This window comes from Fistularia commersonii, chromosome 14 (assembly GCF_037954325.1).
Source record: "Fistularia commersonii isolate RoL2024-O1a breed Wild chromosome 14, RoL_Fcom_v1.0, whole genome shotgun sequence".
NCBI lineage: Eukaryota > Metazoa > Chordata > Actinopteri > Syngnathiformes > Fistulariidae > Fistularia > Fistularia commersonii.
This window is the reverse complement of record NC_141297.1, coordinates 12,707,194-12,721,807: the sequence shown is the minus strand read 5'-3', so window position 1 is coordinate 12,721,807 and position 14,614 is coordinate 12,707,194. Positions and strand designations below refer to the sequence as shown.

The 14,614-nt window shown below is 38.9% G+C and overlaps 1 protein-coding gene across 1 annotated transcript in view; it reads left to right on the top strand.

Moving 5' to 3' along the window:
• Window positions 1–10,180, top strand: part of LOC147227319 (neuronal acetylcholine receptor subunit alpha-4-like) — a 34,799-nt gene extending 24,619 nt beyond the window's left edge. Inside the window, exons 5-7 of the mRNA XM_086159999.1 lie at window positions 37–146; window positions 2,376–3,771; window positions 10,055–10,180. Coding sequence (XP_086016125.1) covers window positions 37–146; window positions 2,376–3,771; window positions 10,055–10,180 — 1,632 coding nt within the window. The remainder of the gene's footprint in view (window positions 1–36; window positions 147–2,375; window positions 3,772–10,054) is intronic.
• The last annotated feature ends 4,434 nt before the right edge of the window (window positions 10,181–14,614 follow it).

The window sequence follows — 14,614 nt, the reverse complement described above, 5'->3', positions numbered from 1 at the left end:
CTTACATGAGGTTAATTATTACATTTTCTCTGGCAGGAGTGGAATGATTACAAACTCCGCTGGAAACCAGAGGACTATGACAATGTCACCTCCATTCGTATACCATCAGAGATTATCTGGAGGCCTGATATTGTCCTTTACAACAAGTGAGGATCTTGTCCAGTAGCTTGCATGATTTAATGTGAAAAAATTGAGTGTCTTCATCCACAGTGGTAGCTGGTATTCTCAAGGCAAAAATGCCAAAACAGGATCTAAGTGGACGGCGTGGCGTCAAACATTTCCGGTTTGATTCCTGGCTCCTACTAGTGTTGTCTAATGGTTGTTGAGCAAGACACTAACTGCTCCCTCGGCGCCGCTAGATGGCAGCCAACTGCTCATGGTTCATCCATGATGGGTTAAATGCAGAGAGGAATACACCGCAAGGGATTAATAAAGTAATGTTGGAAATGTGACTCTCTAATCGCAACAGATGCCTTTACCTCGGGTGGAAGACATGAAGGTCTTGCGGTTCCGCAAAACATCTTGTCCTGTGCCAATGTCATAAAGTAATGTAGCTGAAAAAATGTGACGCAAGTCAGCCCTAATGGATGTGTTTATAAACAAAGCTTGGGACATGGCAATGCATTAGGCTGGGAATTAGGAGATGAAATGTTATTGGATGTGCTTCAAAAAGCTTCTGATGAAAACTGTGAGACAGTGTGACTGCATCAGGTAGATATACATCCCTCTAAAGGAGGTAAATCCTAGTTCAGTATTAATTCTACATGCATCAGAAGTGGACAAAACAGAATTTGCCAAAGATAGATGTCAATTCCTCATCTTTATAAAAGAATGACTTTTCTCTTGATAAAATATAGGACGGATACAACATAGAGGAAATGCCATTTAAACAACCGCTTAAAATAAAGAGAGTATGACACAAGTAAGATAAATATAAGGTAAAGCGTAACCCAGTGGTGCTGTTCTTCAGAGGTTCATTGAATATACCAAATTGCCAAGACATGGAAATGACTGGAGAAATGGTTGTATTTCAGTGATCGACAGTGATCGACAAGATCTACCTGCCTCTTGACCGATGTTACCTGCATCACTTCGGTATAAGCAGTATCTTCTCCTTCTCCTTCTTCCTTTTCTTCTCCTCCTCGTCCTCCTTCTTTTGGCTTTTCCCTTCAGGGGTCGCCACAGTGAATCAACTTTCTCTATCAAACCTTATTCTCTGTTGCCTCTTCTCTCACACCAACTACCTTCATATCTTCTCTCACTACGTCCATAAATCTTGTCTTTGGTCTTCCTTGAGACCTCCTGCCTGGGAGTTCAAATTCCAGGATCCGTCTACAAATATATTCACTATCCCTCCTCTGTGATGACCGAACCATCCCAGTCTAGCATCTCTGACCTTCTCTCCAAAACATCTAACATGTGCTGCTCCTCTGATAGACTCATTCCTGATCCTATCCATCCTGGTCCCTCCCAAAGAGAACCTCAAAATCTTCATCTCTGTAAGCAGTATAGTTATAAGAATAAGAATAATAACAACTTTATTTATCCCGAAGGAAATTGTTGTGCCAGAGTTTCAAGTAAAACATAACAATAATAGATAATAATATGTATAACAATATATAATAGATAACACATATAACAATATAATAGATAAAAATAATAATAGTAATAGCATAACATAGTATATTATAGTAATGAATGAATGAAATGACAAAAATAATCAAATAAAATAAATAAATTCTGATACTTTTTCACATCAGATCCAATTTATGATTTACTGATGACTGAATATCACATTTTTAGTTTGTGAGGCCTCAAAAGTGGATAGCTTAGTGGGTGTCCTTGGTTATAAATCATGTCTAAAGATTATATTAAAAATAATATGAGTATTTTAGTCATCCCAAGCCACACAAAGTAAGTTACCAACGGACTTATATACTGATACATGTCATATACTTTGCAAGAAAAAAGCAGAAAGAGAAAGCAATAGAGGTAACTTGGTTCTTTTCATTAGAGCAAAGTCGTTAAATAGCCAAATTATGTTTTTCAGAAGAACGTGTTGCAATTTTAAAGGACCTATATAATGAATGAAAATTATGTGTTTGAAACTCTATTTTTCATCTTATGTCCAGAAAGTCTGTTTTACTTTTGTTATGGTAAACTGGAGGGTTGCAAGTGAAGTTAAAAGTATGTTGTTGGTACCCTGTGTCTGCATGTGACAGGACAAATTTTCATCCCTCATCTGGTTTTCTGCTTGTAGGTTAATGTATGTTATGCATTTAATTGTTTTTCTTTAATGAATGTATTGAGGTTCATTCAAAATTCAATAGTGATTTTTATCTTCCCTTTTTACATTTTTTTTTGTCCTTCTGCAGTGCTGACGGCGACTTTGCAGTAACTCACCTCACTAAGGCACATCTTTTCTATGATGGTCGAATTAAGTGGATGCCACCAGCCATTTACAAGTCTTCATGTAGCATAGATGTCACCTTTTTCCCCTTTGATCAGCAAAGCTGCAAGATGAAGTTTGGCTCGTGGACCTACGATCGGGCAAAGATTGATCTGATTAGCATGGCCAGTGATGTGGACCAGATGGACTACTGGGAGAGCGGCGAATGGGTCATTGTAAATGCAGTGGGCAAGTACAATACCAAAAAGTACGAGTGCTGCACTGAGATTTATGCAGACATCACTTACTACTTCATCATCCGGAGGCTTCCATTGTTCTACACCATTAACTTGATCATTCCGTGTCTGCTCATCTCCTGTTTGACTGTGCTAGTATTTTATTTGCCATCACAATGTGGGGAGAAGATCACTTTGTGTATCTCAGTGCTACTATCATTAACCGTATTCCTCCTACTGATTACAGAGATAATACCTTCTACATCACTTGTGATTCCACTGATCGGTGAATATCTGCTTTTCACTATGGTCTTTGTCACTCTTTCAATTATAATTACTGTCTTTGTTTTAAATGTACATCACCGATCCCCTCAAACACATGGAATGCCCCATTGGGTGCGGAGGGTATTTTTAGACCTGGTTCCTCGAGTCCTCTTCATGAAGCGCCCCCCAGGCACAGCAAAGCAGCACTGCAGGAAGCTTATTGAGATGATGCATCTACCAACTGCAGTATCTGCAACAGGCAACTCGCAAGCTTTTTGGATGGGCTTTGAGACAGAGCTGAGAACAATAGAACAAGGACACAATAGCCTCCCAAAGACACCATCTGACAGTCCAAACATTCTGGTCTGTTCCCCGTCCGAACCACCCTCTCCCTGTGAGGACCTCAATACGAAAGACCATTCTCTTGAGGCCAGTCTTTTCTGTAGGTCCTCAGCCGGTCAGTATTCAGCCCCATACTCTTCCCAACTGTCTTTACCACCAACTTTGCCACTTGGCCCCCTAAGCAGCTTGTCTGGACAGGAAAATAATACTCTGGCCCCAAATGGCCGTTCCCTCAGTGCAGAGCAAATGTTTGACCAACAGAGGGAGTTTCCCCAGGAAAGTGGACATCGATGCCGCTCTCACAGCTTTCAGTACTGCTGTCTCCATGATGATGGGCCTGGGACCATGTGGAATGCTGTGCGAGAGAAGAAACAGGTCTCCCTGGATTACCTTGCACAAACCCACAAAGCAGAGTGGACTAAATCCCCAGCTACCCGGCTTGAGCCGTTCGTTCCAAATATATCACCAGCCATGCAACATGCCATTGATGGAGTTCAATACATCGCTGATCATCTTAGAGCAGAGGATGAAGACTTCTCTGTAAGTTGATAGAATTTTTTTATTCTCTATTCTATTTAATTTCTGAGTACTTTTACACTTTGCTTGAATTTATTGAGATCCGCTTAATTCACAACAGCCAAAAAGCTGTCTACTTTGGCTTAAGTCACTTTCCAGATACTAATCTATGTTTTGTATTTGAATACAGATTTTTTAGCTTGTGGTGAACAGGTGTCGCTTTTTACTTTGAAAGAAAGGACTTGTGGTGGATATTTTTAGTAGCATTGAGAGCAGCCAAAAGTGCTGAATGTGAGTTTAGTCCCACCTTAGTAATTTCCCCTTGATAACTAAGGTGTAATTGTAAATGGGTGGGAATGTCACACACTCTATCTTCTCAAATTTAATCTTCCTTGCAGAGCCACATTACAAGATGGTAAAACAATTTACTTTGTATCTAAATTAGAAAACACCCCTGAGTTTAGGGGATTCATTAAGCACTTGAAATATTTTTATTGAAAGATTAAAGAGAAGTATTTGCTGTGAAATACAGTCATCAATAGCATTAATTTATCTTGTTTTGTGAGTCTGACAATTCTAAAGTGTTTACCAGTGAAACGTTAGGATAAGTTAAAAAAGAAAATCACTCTTTTAATTAAATGTTCTTGTTTTTTATTTGCTTATAAGGTACTACACCCTCCAAGAACTTAGTCAGAAGTTCAGGATGATTTTGTTTTGAATATGAATGAAAAGTAAATCATGAAAATGAATAGAAAAATTACGGAAAAAAAACTGTTGTCACTGCAGCCACAGTGTACTGTGTAGTAAGGTTACAATGTTTACTTGTAGAATTACTTTTATGAAATGATCAGTGAAATTATTGGGTTCAGCCAATGCGATGATCTAGCAATGAAAAGAATTCACGGTAATTAAGTTCACCATCACACACATGTAAGCTTCGTTTGGATTAACAAATCCAAACTGTGATTCATCCCTATTTGACAGACAACCATAGCCACTGACAAGTGAGGAATGAATGGCTGTCAATTAACAGCTCTATGACTCACAGACAGTTTCTCTGTTGACATACAGATTAGGCAGCAACAATCCATTCCAAACATTTTTACCTTACAATTGTAATGATGTATCATTATATCCTCCAAAAAGTAGCATAGGTGGAAGGGAAATCTTTATCCCCCCAAAAAATGTTTTTAACAATACCACACTCAACATTTTCAGCAGAAAAAGTCTCCCTTATTATAATTACTGAAGTATGATATAGCATTGTGATACAGTATTTAGCCATATCAGCCAACTCCAAACTTGCAAATCATTATAAATTCACTTCCTCAATAATTTATCTCTTTTTTTAATTACTCAGTGTTTCAGGTATTCAAAATAATCACCTCATCTGTCCAAAACAGACTAATTCAAAGGAATAACAGATATTTTTTTCTCATATTCAACCCCTTTTCATAATTTTACAAGTTGAACTAATTGCAATAAAATATTGCACTACACTTCCAAACTAATAATGAACCTCAAAGAACAACACTTTTTGTTCCTTCTCTGTATCCCCTGATACTTGTTAATGTGTATAAGAAGCTTTTCCCTAAGAGCTTCCTGTGTATATTTTGTGTACCATCACATCTAACTCTTTACCCTCTGGGGGCCAGATCAAAACTGTATCACCTGTGCCAACCCACAGATTTCTCTTGCCTAAATAAAACATTGTACAGCAGAAGGCAGAAAAACACACAGAGGGATTGAAAGTGTTGATTTTGAGATTATGGTAGAAAAAGTGTCTCCATCATCAGCAGCTTATTATTCAGCCTGAAACCCCCTTCTTACAGCTTATAAGCTCAACTGTATCCTGCATTCTTGTAGCATAAATATGGGAATATAGAAACAATGGAAGTACAAGTTAAAAGAATAAAAAATATGTATCTTCCCACCATGGACACATTTACATGCCTTCTTGTTTTTCATTCACAAAAAGACAATAATAGGAGAGGTAGTCATGCAGAAAATAAATTACCCATGATGTTTTGAGGATTAAGGAACACTCAGACTTAAACTATTTTGTTTTCTGAAACAGAACTATGGAGGAGGCATCACATAAGAAATACTGAATAACCCAATACAATCCATCTATCCATCCATTTTCTGCTGCTTATCCAAAGTTGGGTTGTGGGGGCAGCAGCCGAAGCAGAGAAGCCCAGACTTCCCTCTCCCTAGCCACATGGTCCAGCTCCTCTGGGGGGATCCCAAGACATTCCCAGGCCACCCTAGAGGCATAGTCTCGCCAGTGTGTCCGAGGTCTTCCCCATGGCCTCCTGCTTGGCGGACATGCCCAGAATACCTCCCCTGGGAGGTGTCAAGGAAGAAGCCTGACCAGATGCCCCAGCCACCTCATCTCACACCTCTCTATGCGGAGGAGCAGCAACTACTCTGAGCTCCTCTCGGATGGCTTAACTTCACACCCTATCTCTAGGGGAGAGTCCCGCCACCCTCCTGGTGGCATTTCAGCTGCTTGTATCCACAATCCCATTCTTTTGGTCACTACCCATAGCTCGTGACCATAGGTGACGATAGGAACATAGATCACCCTGTAAATTGAGAGCTTTGCCTTCTGGCTCAGCTCCTTCATCACCATGATAGACCAGTACAGAGTTGGCATCACTGCAGATGCTACACCAATCCACCTGTCGATCTCCCGCTCCATCCTTCCCTCACTTGTGAACAAGACCCTGAGATACTTGAACTCCTCCTCTTGGGGCAGGACCTCTTCCCCGACTCAGAGTGTGCACTCCACCTGTTTCCAGTTGAGCACCCTGGTCTCGGATTTGGAGGCTCTGATCCTCATCCTGCCCGCTTCACATTTGGCTGCAAACCACTCCAGTGAGAGCTGGAGATCATGGACCGATGAAGCCAAAAGAACCATATCATCTGCAAAAAGCAGAGACTCATACCTGTGGCCACCAAACCAGATCCCCTCAATGACCTGGCTGCACCTATAAAGGGCAGCCCTGGAGGAGTCAAACTCTCACTGGAAACAAGTCTGACTTATGACTGGCAATGCAGACCAAGCTCCGAGACCGGTCATACAGGGACTGAACAGCCCATATAACAAATGTTCGGTACCCCATATTCCCGGAGCACCCCCACAGGATTGCCCGCGCCGCGGGACACGGTCAAATGCCTTCTCCAGATCCACAAAACACATGTTGACTGGTTGGGCAAACTACCATGCTCCCTCGAGGACCCTGCTGAGGGTGTGGAGGTGGTCCACTGTTCCATGACCAGGACAAAAACCACACTGTTCCCTCTGGATCTGAGGTTCAACGACTTGGTGGACCCTCCTCTCCAGCTCCACTGAATAGACCTTACCAGGTAGGCTGAGTGTGATCCCCCTGTAGTAGAAACGCACCCTTCGGCCCCCCTTTCAGGGTCACCAGGGTGGTGATCCCCCTTTTGAAGATCACTTCCCTGGTCTGCCAGTCCAGCTGCACTGTCCCCGACATCCACAGAAAATGCTGTAGAGGCGTATCAGACAGGACAGCCCTACAACATCCACAGCCTTTAGGAACCCAGGGCAGACCTCATCCATTCGTGGGGCCCTGCTACTGAAGAGTTTTTTGACTACTTCAGCAACTTCAGCCCCGGAAATAGGCGTGTCTGCTCCAGAGTACCCTGGCTCTGCTTCTTCATTGGAATGCATTTTTACGGGATTGAAGAGGTCTCAGAAGTATTCCTTCCATCGATCCACGACTTCTCAAGTTGAAGTCAACAGTGCCCTGATCCAACTGTACAGTGTTGACAGAGCACAGCTTCCCCCTCCTGAGCCACTGGATGAGGGACCAGAATCTCCTCAAAGCCCACTGGAAGTTGTTCCCCATGGTCTCCCTGAGGAGGATGGGTAAACTGGGTGCATAGCTGCAAACAACAGTCATAACCCGTCCCCCCCACCTGAAGGTGGAGGGAGGCTACCCTCTCATCCACCGGGTTGAACCCCATACAGGCACTGAGTCGGGGGGCAATCAATATGCCCATACCTGCCTGATGCCTCTCATCAGGGGCAACTCCAAAGTAGAAAAAGAGTCCAGTCCCTCTCAAGAAGCCTGTTCCAGACCTAATGCTGAGTCTGAATGTAGAAGGAATCTCTCAGCCTCGCTCTCCAGGTTGGGCTCCTTCCATGCCAGAGAGGGGACATTCCATGTCCTTAGAGACGGCTTCTACAACCGAGGGTTGGACTGCCAAGGTCCCCCGATCCGGCCACAACCCAGCTCACACTGCACCCGACCATCTTTGCCCTTCCAGTGGGTGGTGAGCTCAGGGGAACAGGGACCAATGTCAACCCAATACAATTGGCTTATAGATAATATACATTCTGATATAAACACTTTTTTTTATTTGTATTGGATTTCTTACAGTTGTATTATTTGAGGACATACAATGATATAATTAATAGGGAGAGAAAGGGGATTTTGAGAAGTTATCCAAATGGTAATTTGGATAATCTCAAGATAACATTTTTGCCTGGAAATATTTTTTAAATCAAATTTTTACCATATCACTCCCATTATAAGGTGGCGAAAGGCACCGCAAACCTATTTATTCATTGTCACTGGACAACAAGACATAGCTGTCAATGCAAATTTTTGGTTCACTGACGTAAAATAAAATAAAATAAAATAGTCTCGTAACTTTTTGTTCTTCGAAATCTGCAGTTTTTGTTAAGTGTCCATATTCAACTCAAACTCTCATTTTACAGGGTGAGCCTTAAGTCAAAGTTCCAAAAGAAGACAAGATAGCTTTAACTGCAAGTGACAAACTACAACAGATGATTTATTGTGCTGTTAATATCTGTTCATCTTTCATTAAATCATATTACAGCACACATTTCCACAAGGTTGAGTGACTGGTGTCTGCATCTGCATGAAAATATACAGAGACTGAACAGTATTGCTATTTGAAATAAAAACTTACGCTACTTCAAAGGGATGGATGTTTGAAAACTAAAAGTGGGGTTTATGAGCAGCCTCACAACCTTGTTTAATCATTTCTCACCACCATTGCTGTTCTGTAATCAGCTCGTACAAATCAGATTTGCTTCACTAACCCAAAACAACGCTTGAAATCGTATATTTATTCCAAGACACTTCAGTGTGAATTTACCGTGCAGGGAAGGAAAGGGCATTGTGATGCATCTGGTGGCCAGCAGAAATCAAGGAGGAAACAGACCAAATACTACCTGGATTTGATGTCCTCGGATCCCATTCATTTTGCATTGAACCCAGTGAACCATACATGCTGCACATGATAGGTATATGCACATTAAAGTTGCAGAATCAGAGCTGAAATTTGATTTATACAAATGAGTTCCAACAAGTGTGAAGCAGTCAACTCATGTCCACCAATCAGGGTACAACACAACCAGGCAGTGTTGGTTAAATACCAAGCATTATTTTGTTATTACTTCAATCATTAATATTAGACCGATATTGCTACAAGATCAGATCATTAAGTAATTGTACATTTTGTTACATAATTTATGTAATTGCTTTATAAAACTGACTCATTATAACAATAATGTTCACTTGAACATGTAAAATCAATTCCATGATTGCCTTTGATATAATTAGATTTATAATCATATTAGAGTACCATATTGCAATGATTATCTAAATCTGTTTGACTTGGCACAGCTACAATACATAAAATTCTAATTTACAACAGTTCATTAATGAAACATCACTTAATATATCATTTTCCAAGATTCAACCCACAGCAAAACATTTCGATATTGTCATGGAACACCAAACACTATTGTCAACTCTGTTTTTATTGAATTTTTCCTCCAATTATAAACATAAAAATGTAAATGGTGAAAAAAAAAGAGTCTTTTGGATATAATTGCCATAGTTTACATTTTATTGGAATAGGGAAACTGCTAAGCCAAAAACAAGCTAGTGTATATAATGAAACAACTTTAGATTAAATGCAACTGGGAAAATGAATTGTATTCCTGATTATTAGTTATTATTCATTATTCCAAAAAACTTTTGTATTCGTTGATAATAACCACTAATGACAACAACAGTAGTCCCTGCCCCCTGTCAGGCTTTAAAACAAAGAGACAGAAGTTATTTAACCTTGAATTTTTCATAAGTGACAACAGCAAAGATGTGATGACATTATGGTGATAATTGCTTCATCATGAAAAAATTCAGCCATTTGAAATAAATCAAGAGTGAAAAGTGACAGCTGGTAAAAAAGATAGTGTGGTGCAAAATTTGAAATGTCCCTCTGTGCCATCTCCCTCTAGGTGAAGGAGGACTGGAAGTATGTGGCAATGGTGATCGACCGGATATTCCTCTGGATGTTCATACTGGTGTGTATTCTGGGATCAGTGGGACTCTTTCTTCCTCCTTGGCTGGCTGGAATGATCTAAGATCCCGCCCACTCCCCACCCTCAAAATAAAGAGAAATAACCATTTAACTACATATTTTTTTTCTCCTATTTTTCTAAAAAAAAACACTAGATACACTTCTTGCTTTTGCTCCAGGTTATCAAAAGGTTACTCACAGAGAAACGAGATTAAATATCTACAGTATCATTGATTCCAGTGGGCATATAAATTCTTAATGAGGGCAAAAGGTCAACAGCAAAAATATACTTCTGCACCACTCCATTTTTGACATTGCGGTGTGGAACTCCAGCTGTCACCTTTGCAACAAACAGTGGAGATAGGACTTTACAAAGAATTCATTTTCGAGCAAGATATCTATACTTTTTAGTTTTTATCTCAGTGTTAACTATCTGTAAAGGATTTGGCATTGTACAGCTTCTTGATGACAGCACAGAGCTTCCATCGCATATTCCTGAAATAAAAATGGATATAATATTTAATTGTGTGCAGCCTAATTAGTCTTTATGAGGTAGTGGGATTATTTTTTTCTGGGGAGAAGTGTTTATTCAGGCATTTTGGTTTTTGCGATGGCCATTGCTTAGGTAAGCACACAGTACTTCCAATCCTGTGTTTTTATAAATGTAGTTGTTAACAAAATAGTGTTAAAAAACACTTATTACACTTATCTTGTTTGTTACAACCCCAGCATCTGAAAAATGGTAAGGGGACATTTACCTTTTTATTGCTTCTGCAATAAGCAGAACAGAAGAATTATGTCCCAATCAATTTTATTCAAATGTTTATTAGCTTTGTTTTAACTGGTCCTCATTATATTTGAAACAGATATCAAATAAGGATGTAAATAAAACACTCCAAAAGAATAAATATTACTAAAGCAAAGAAAGTTTTTTTTTGTACTATTCAGTACAATTGACTATTTGCAGAAAACAAATAAGGTGTTGTTCGCAGTGGCAGACAATAATAGTGAATGGCTGATTATTAAGCCCCTTGGACTTTTTAGGACTTTTATGCCATCCTTGAATCACACCATTTAATTAATGTTCTGATATGTCAGAATGTGGCCATTGAATACCGTTATTTCTTTCAGGCCTTGGGTCTCAAAGAGTAATGTAAAAAAGAAAGTTGTTTGCAGGTTGTTGAGAATCAAATTATGTTGGACGAATGTACTTACTATTAATATATGACTTTTGAATATAGAATTTTAATACAATTTAAAAATAAAAACTTATTTGCTTGCGTTTGCTTGTCAATATCATACAAATTGTATGATATGATACATTGTAACGTTTCAGAAACTATGTTTTTTATTTTGATCTAATTTACTAATTTAAAAATTCATATTTTTGTTCAAATTAATAATTTGGTTTTATGAACTATACTGCATTACAATAAATGCTCTATTCTGTTTTAAATATGCATTGGCGGCAACAGCCACTAGGAGGGTTAATCCCTGGAAAACAGTGCAGACTGACCTACTGGCCACAGACACCGCATAAGTTAGTTGTTAATACTTATAGACAGTCTGGAAATCAATAATGGTTGAGTGTAGCACCACCCAAACAGATTGGTCCAGCTATACAATCTTAATGGAGTAACGGCTATGACCATGGTGGGGATTATAGAGCCATCAGCTATTTTCTCACAAACAAAGATCAAGCTGAATCCTTCTGTTGTTTTTTTTGTAGAATGAAAACAATTTCATGGGTGGTTTTGCACTTTCAAACAGGAACTTGAGTTTAGCAGACTTAAGCCATGTTAAATATCGTGGGTTAATTTGAGCTAATAGAGCGATTGAATGAAATTGCTCAAAACTATGGGATACATAACTGGACTATGACTTCTGCACCTAAACTTGGTTGAGTTTGTTTTCATAATAACCATAATTCAAACCAAATGATACTGCAGATTTTTTTGTCTCAGTGCAAATCAAAATTGATCAGAATTAACAGATTAGTAACCTTGTGATCATTATTGATTTTCAATTAACAGTTCAAGAGCAGGATTTGCCTGAAGGATCTCAATTTAATCTATGTAGTGTCAAAGTCTAATTAATAAACACACGCAGATACATGAGTTGTGCACTGACAAGGAAAAAAAAAACATTTCAGGGGGAAAAAACCCATTCAACCCCCCCTCTACCACTGCTCATTATACTAGTTATAAGTTATAATACATACAAATTATAGGCAACTCTGCTGCTGCGTTCACCCCCAGCAAGAAAGGCACAAATACCAAACTTCATCTTCTCACACTGCAATTTGTAAGATAATTACTTTTGATATATAACTGAAATTGCTTTAGCACAGATAAATACCTATAATTTGGTGTTTTGTTTTGGTAATTTGTTGCACATATCTTTTTAGTCTGGGATGTAAGACAAAAGCAGATTTACTGAACTTCGTTTTCAGTTGTATTTTGTTTTTTTTGTGACCTTGAGTGATTGATCTTAAGAATTATATTACTTCAGATTCAGAAATGTTGGACCCAAAAATGTTTATGTATTGTCTTTTCTTCCCTTACCCATGACTTGTCAGCATCAATTAATCAGCAATGTGACTTTTGAGGAGATGAGGAGGTTTTCCAGATTTTTCCAGAGGCAACCCCTAGCATGAAACCCACTGTCACTGCCTGACATTGCCTCTTATAAAATAGAAAACTCTACAGTAAACCACCAGTGTAAACCACCTCATCATATGTCTTTTCACACACATGGATGATTGCAATGTCCTGCATAGACAAAGAAATATTGATCTAATATGTAAAATAAATGTCCACTGCCCAGTCGTCCCATGGTCGTCCTATTGATTATGCAGATGGCTTACACCCAAAACACATCACTAAATACCAGTGTGCCATGCAATGCTCTACCCTCAACATCTACGAGGTAGTGATGGAATGAATAGTGTATTGATAAATAGGACAAATTAATATAATTGCTGAGAATGGAATGGGTTGAGCGATCCAAGTCATTGGCATTCTCTCTCCTTGATCCATTGGCAAGAGGCACTTTGATTCGGTTGACAAAAGGTGAAGTGGACAAGTAGCCAAGTTGCAGATGGTATAATTCTTAAAGTGCCTAAAAAGCTGGATTGAAACAAATGGGTTGAACCCTGAACCCGGCCTGATGTATCATCACAGGACCAGACCGGGTCTGATTACATTTGGATTTGGATTTACCTAAGGAGCAATGACTAAGCAGGAATACCATGTCTTCTCTTGTTTGTGTCTAGAGGAAGAAATGTTAACACAGAGTATCTTGACCAGCATGTACTGTAATTTAATAATGACTCATGATTAATTGTACTTGTGTTGAGAGATCAGAATCAATCATTCACAGTGGCAAACATCCATTTAGTTAATATGTTATAGCGAATGTTTCACAGAGGTGATATTGATATGTCAGTATGTTATGAACCTGAGATATAAAGATAGATTATCTTATCTTATCTTATCTTAGCAAGCATCTGGAATTTGATAGTTGTAAGATTAAAATAGATTTCTTAAAAAAAGTGATGCCATTGATTGTATTAAGATGGTGAGTATGAAAGGATGTGCAATTGAGACGTAAGGTAGAGATAGATGAAGCTAGAAATGACTGATGGAAGAGTCCTTTTGTTAAAACTTTCTTGAGCACCACCCATACTTTCACAGGCTCTTAAAATTGCAACATGAAGCAAAATAAAACATATCAAATGTCTACTTAGGCATGTGAAAATATCAACTGGACTTCATTATCACATAAACAAAGGTTATAATATATAGCAGACAATTTTTCATATGCATGATGATCTAAAGGAGACATTGGTTCCTGATGAATTTATTGTTATTATAAAATTTGTGAATTTATTTTCAATAGTAATTGCCATTGGCTTCTAGTTATAGAGCTGATTTAATCTGCCTCTGGTAAAACTTGTAAGTTTAGTCATTCTTCATGTACAGTTTTTGTTATAAGTCCTCACCGGTGCGGTTTTAAGACAAACTGCTTGCAATAATTATTTTAATTTGCCATTTTGAGATCATTATTCCATGTATTCAGCCTTGCCGCCTTGTTTTGTATTTCAATTTTTTGGTGAGTTGTGTACTGTGCTTTGTCACGTTTCTGGTCTTTGACTGATCTTGGATCATTGCTTTTGATTTTTGCCCTTCTGGATTTCATTGCCTTGTTTACTGCTTTTTTTTTTTTTTTTTGGTTTTTATGCTTTGACCCTGGACAGTTTTATAGACTTTTCACTGCCTCCTCTGTGCTTCTGCTGCCACTTACCCTTCCCGCTCTTGGGATCGTGGATTCACGACTTTTTTTTTCTCAGTTCATGCCGTTCTTTTTTCCCTGTGTGATCCTTTTATTTGAGTCTTCCGATGTACCAGTTGTTACAGTTATTAATGAACGCTGGGTGTCTGGGGTCTCTCAGATTAAATGACATGAATCCCCCTATGAACACTGTGTTTTTTCATTA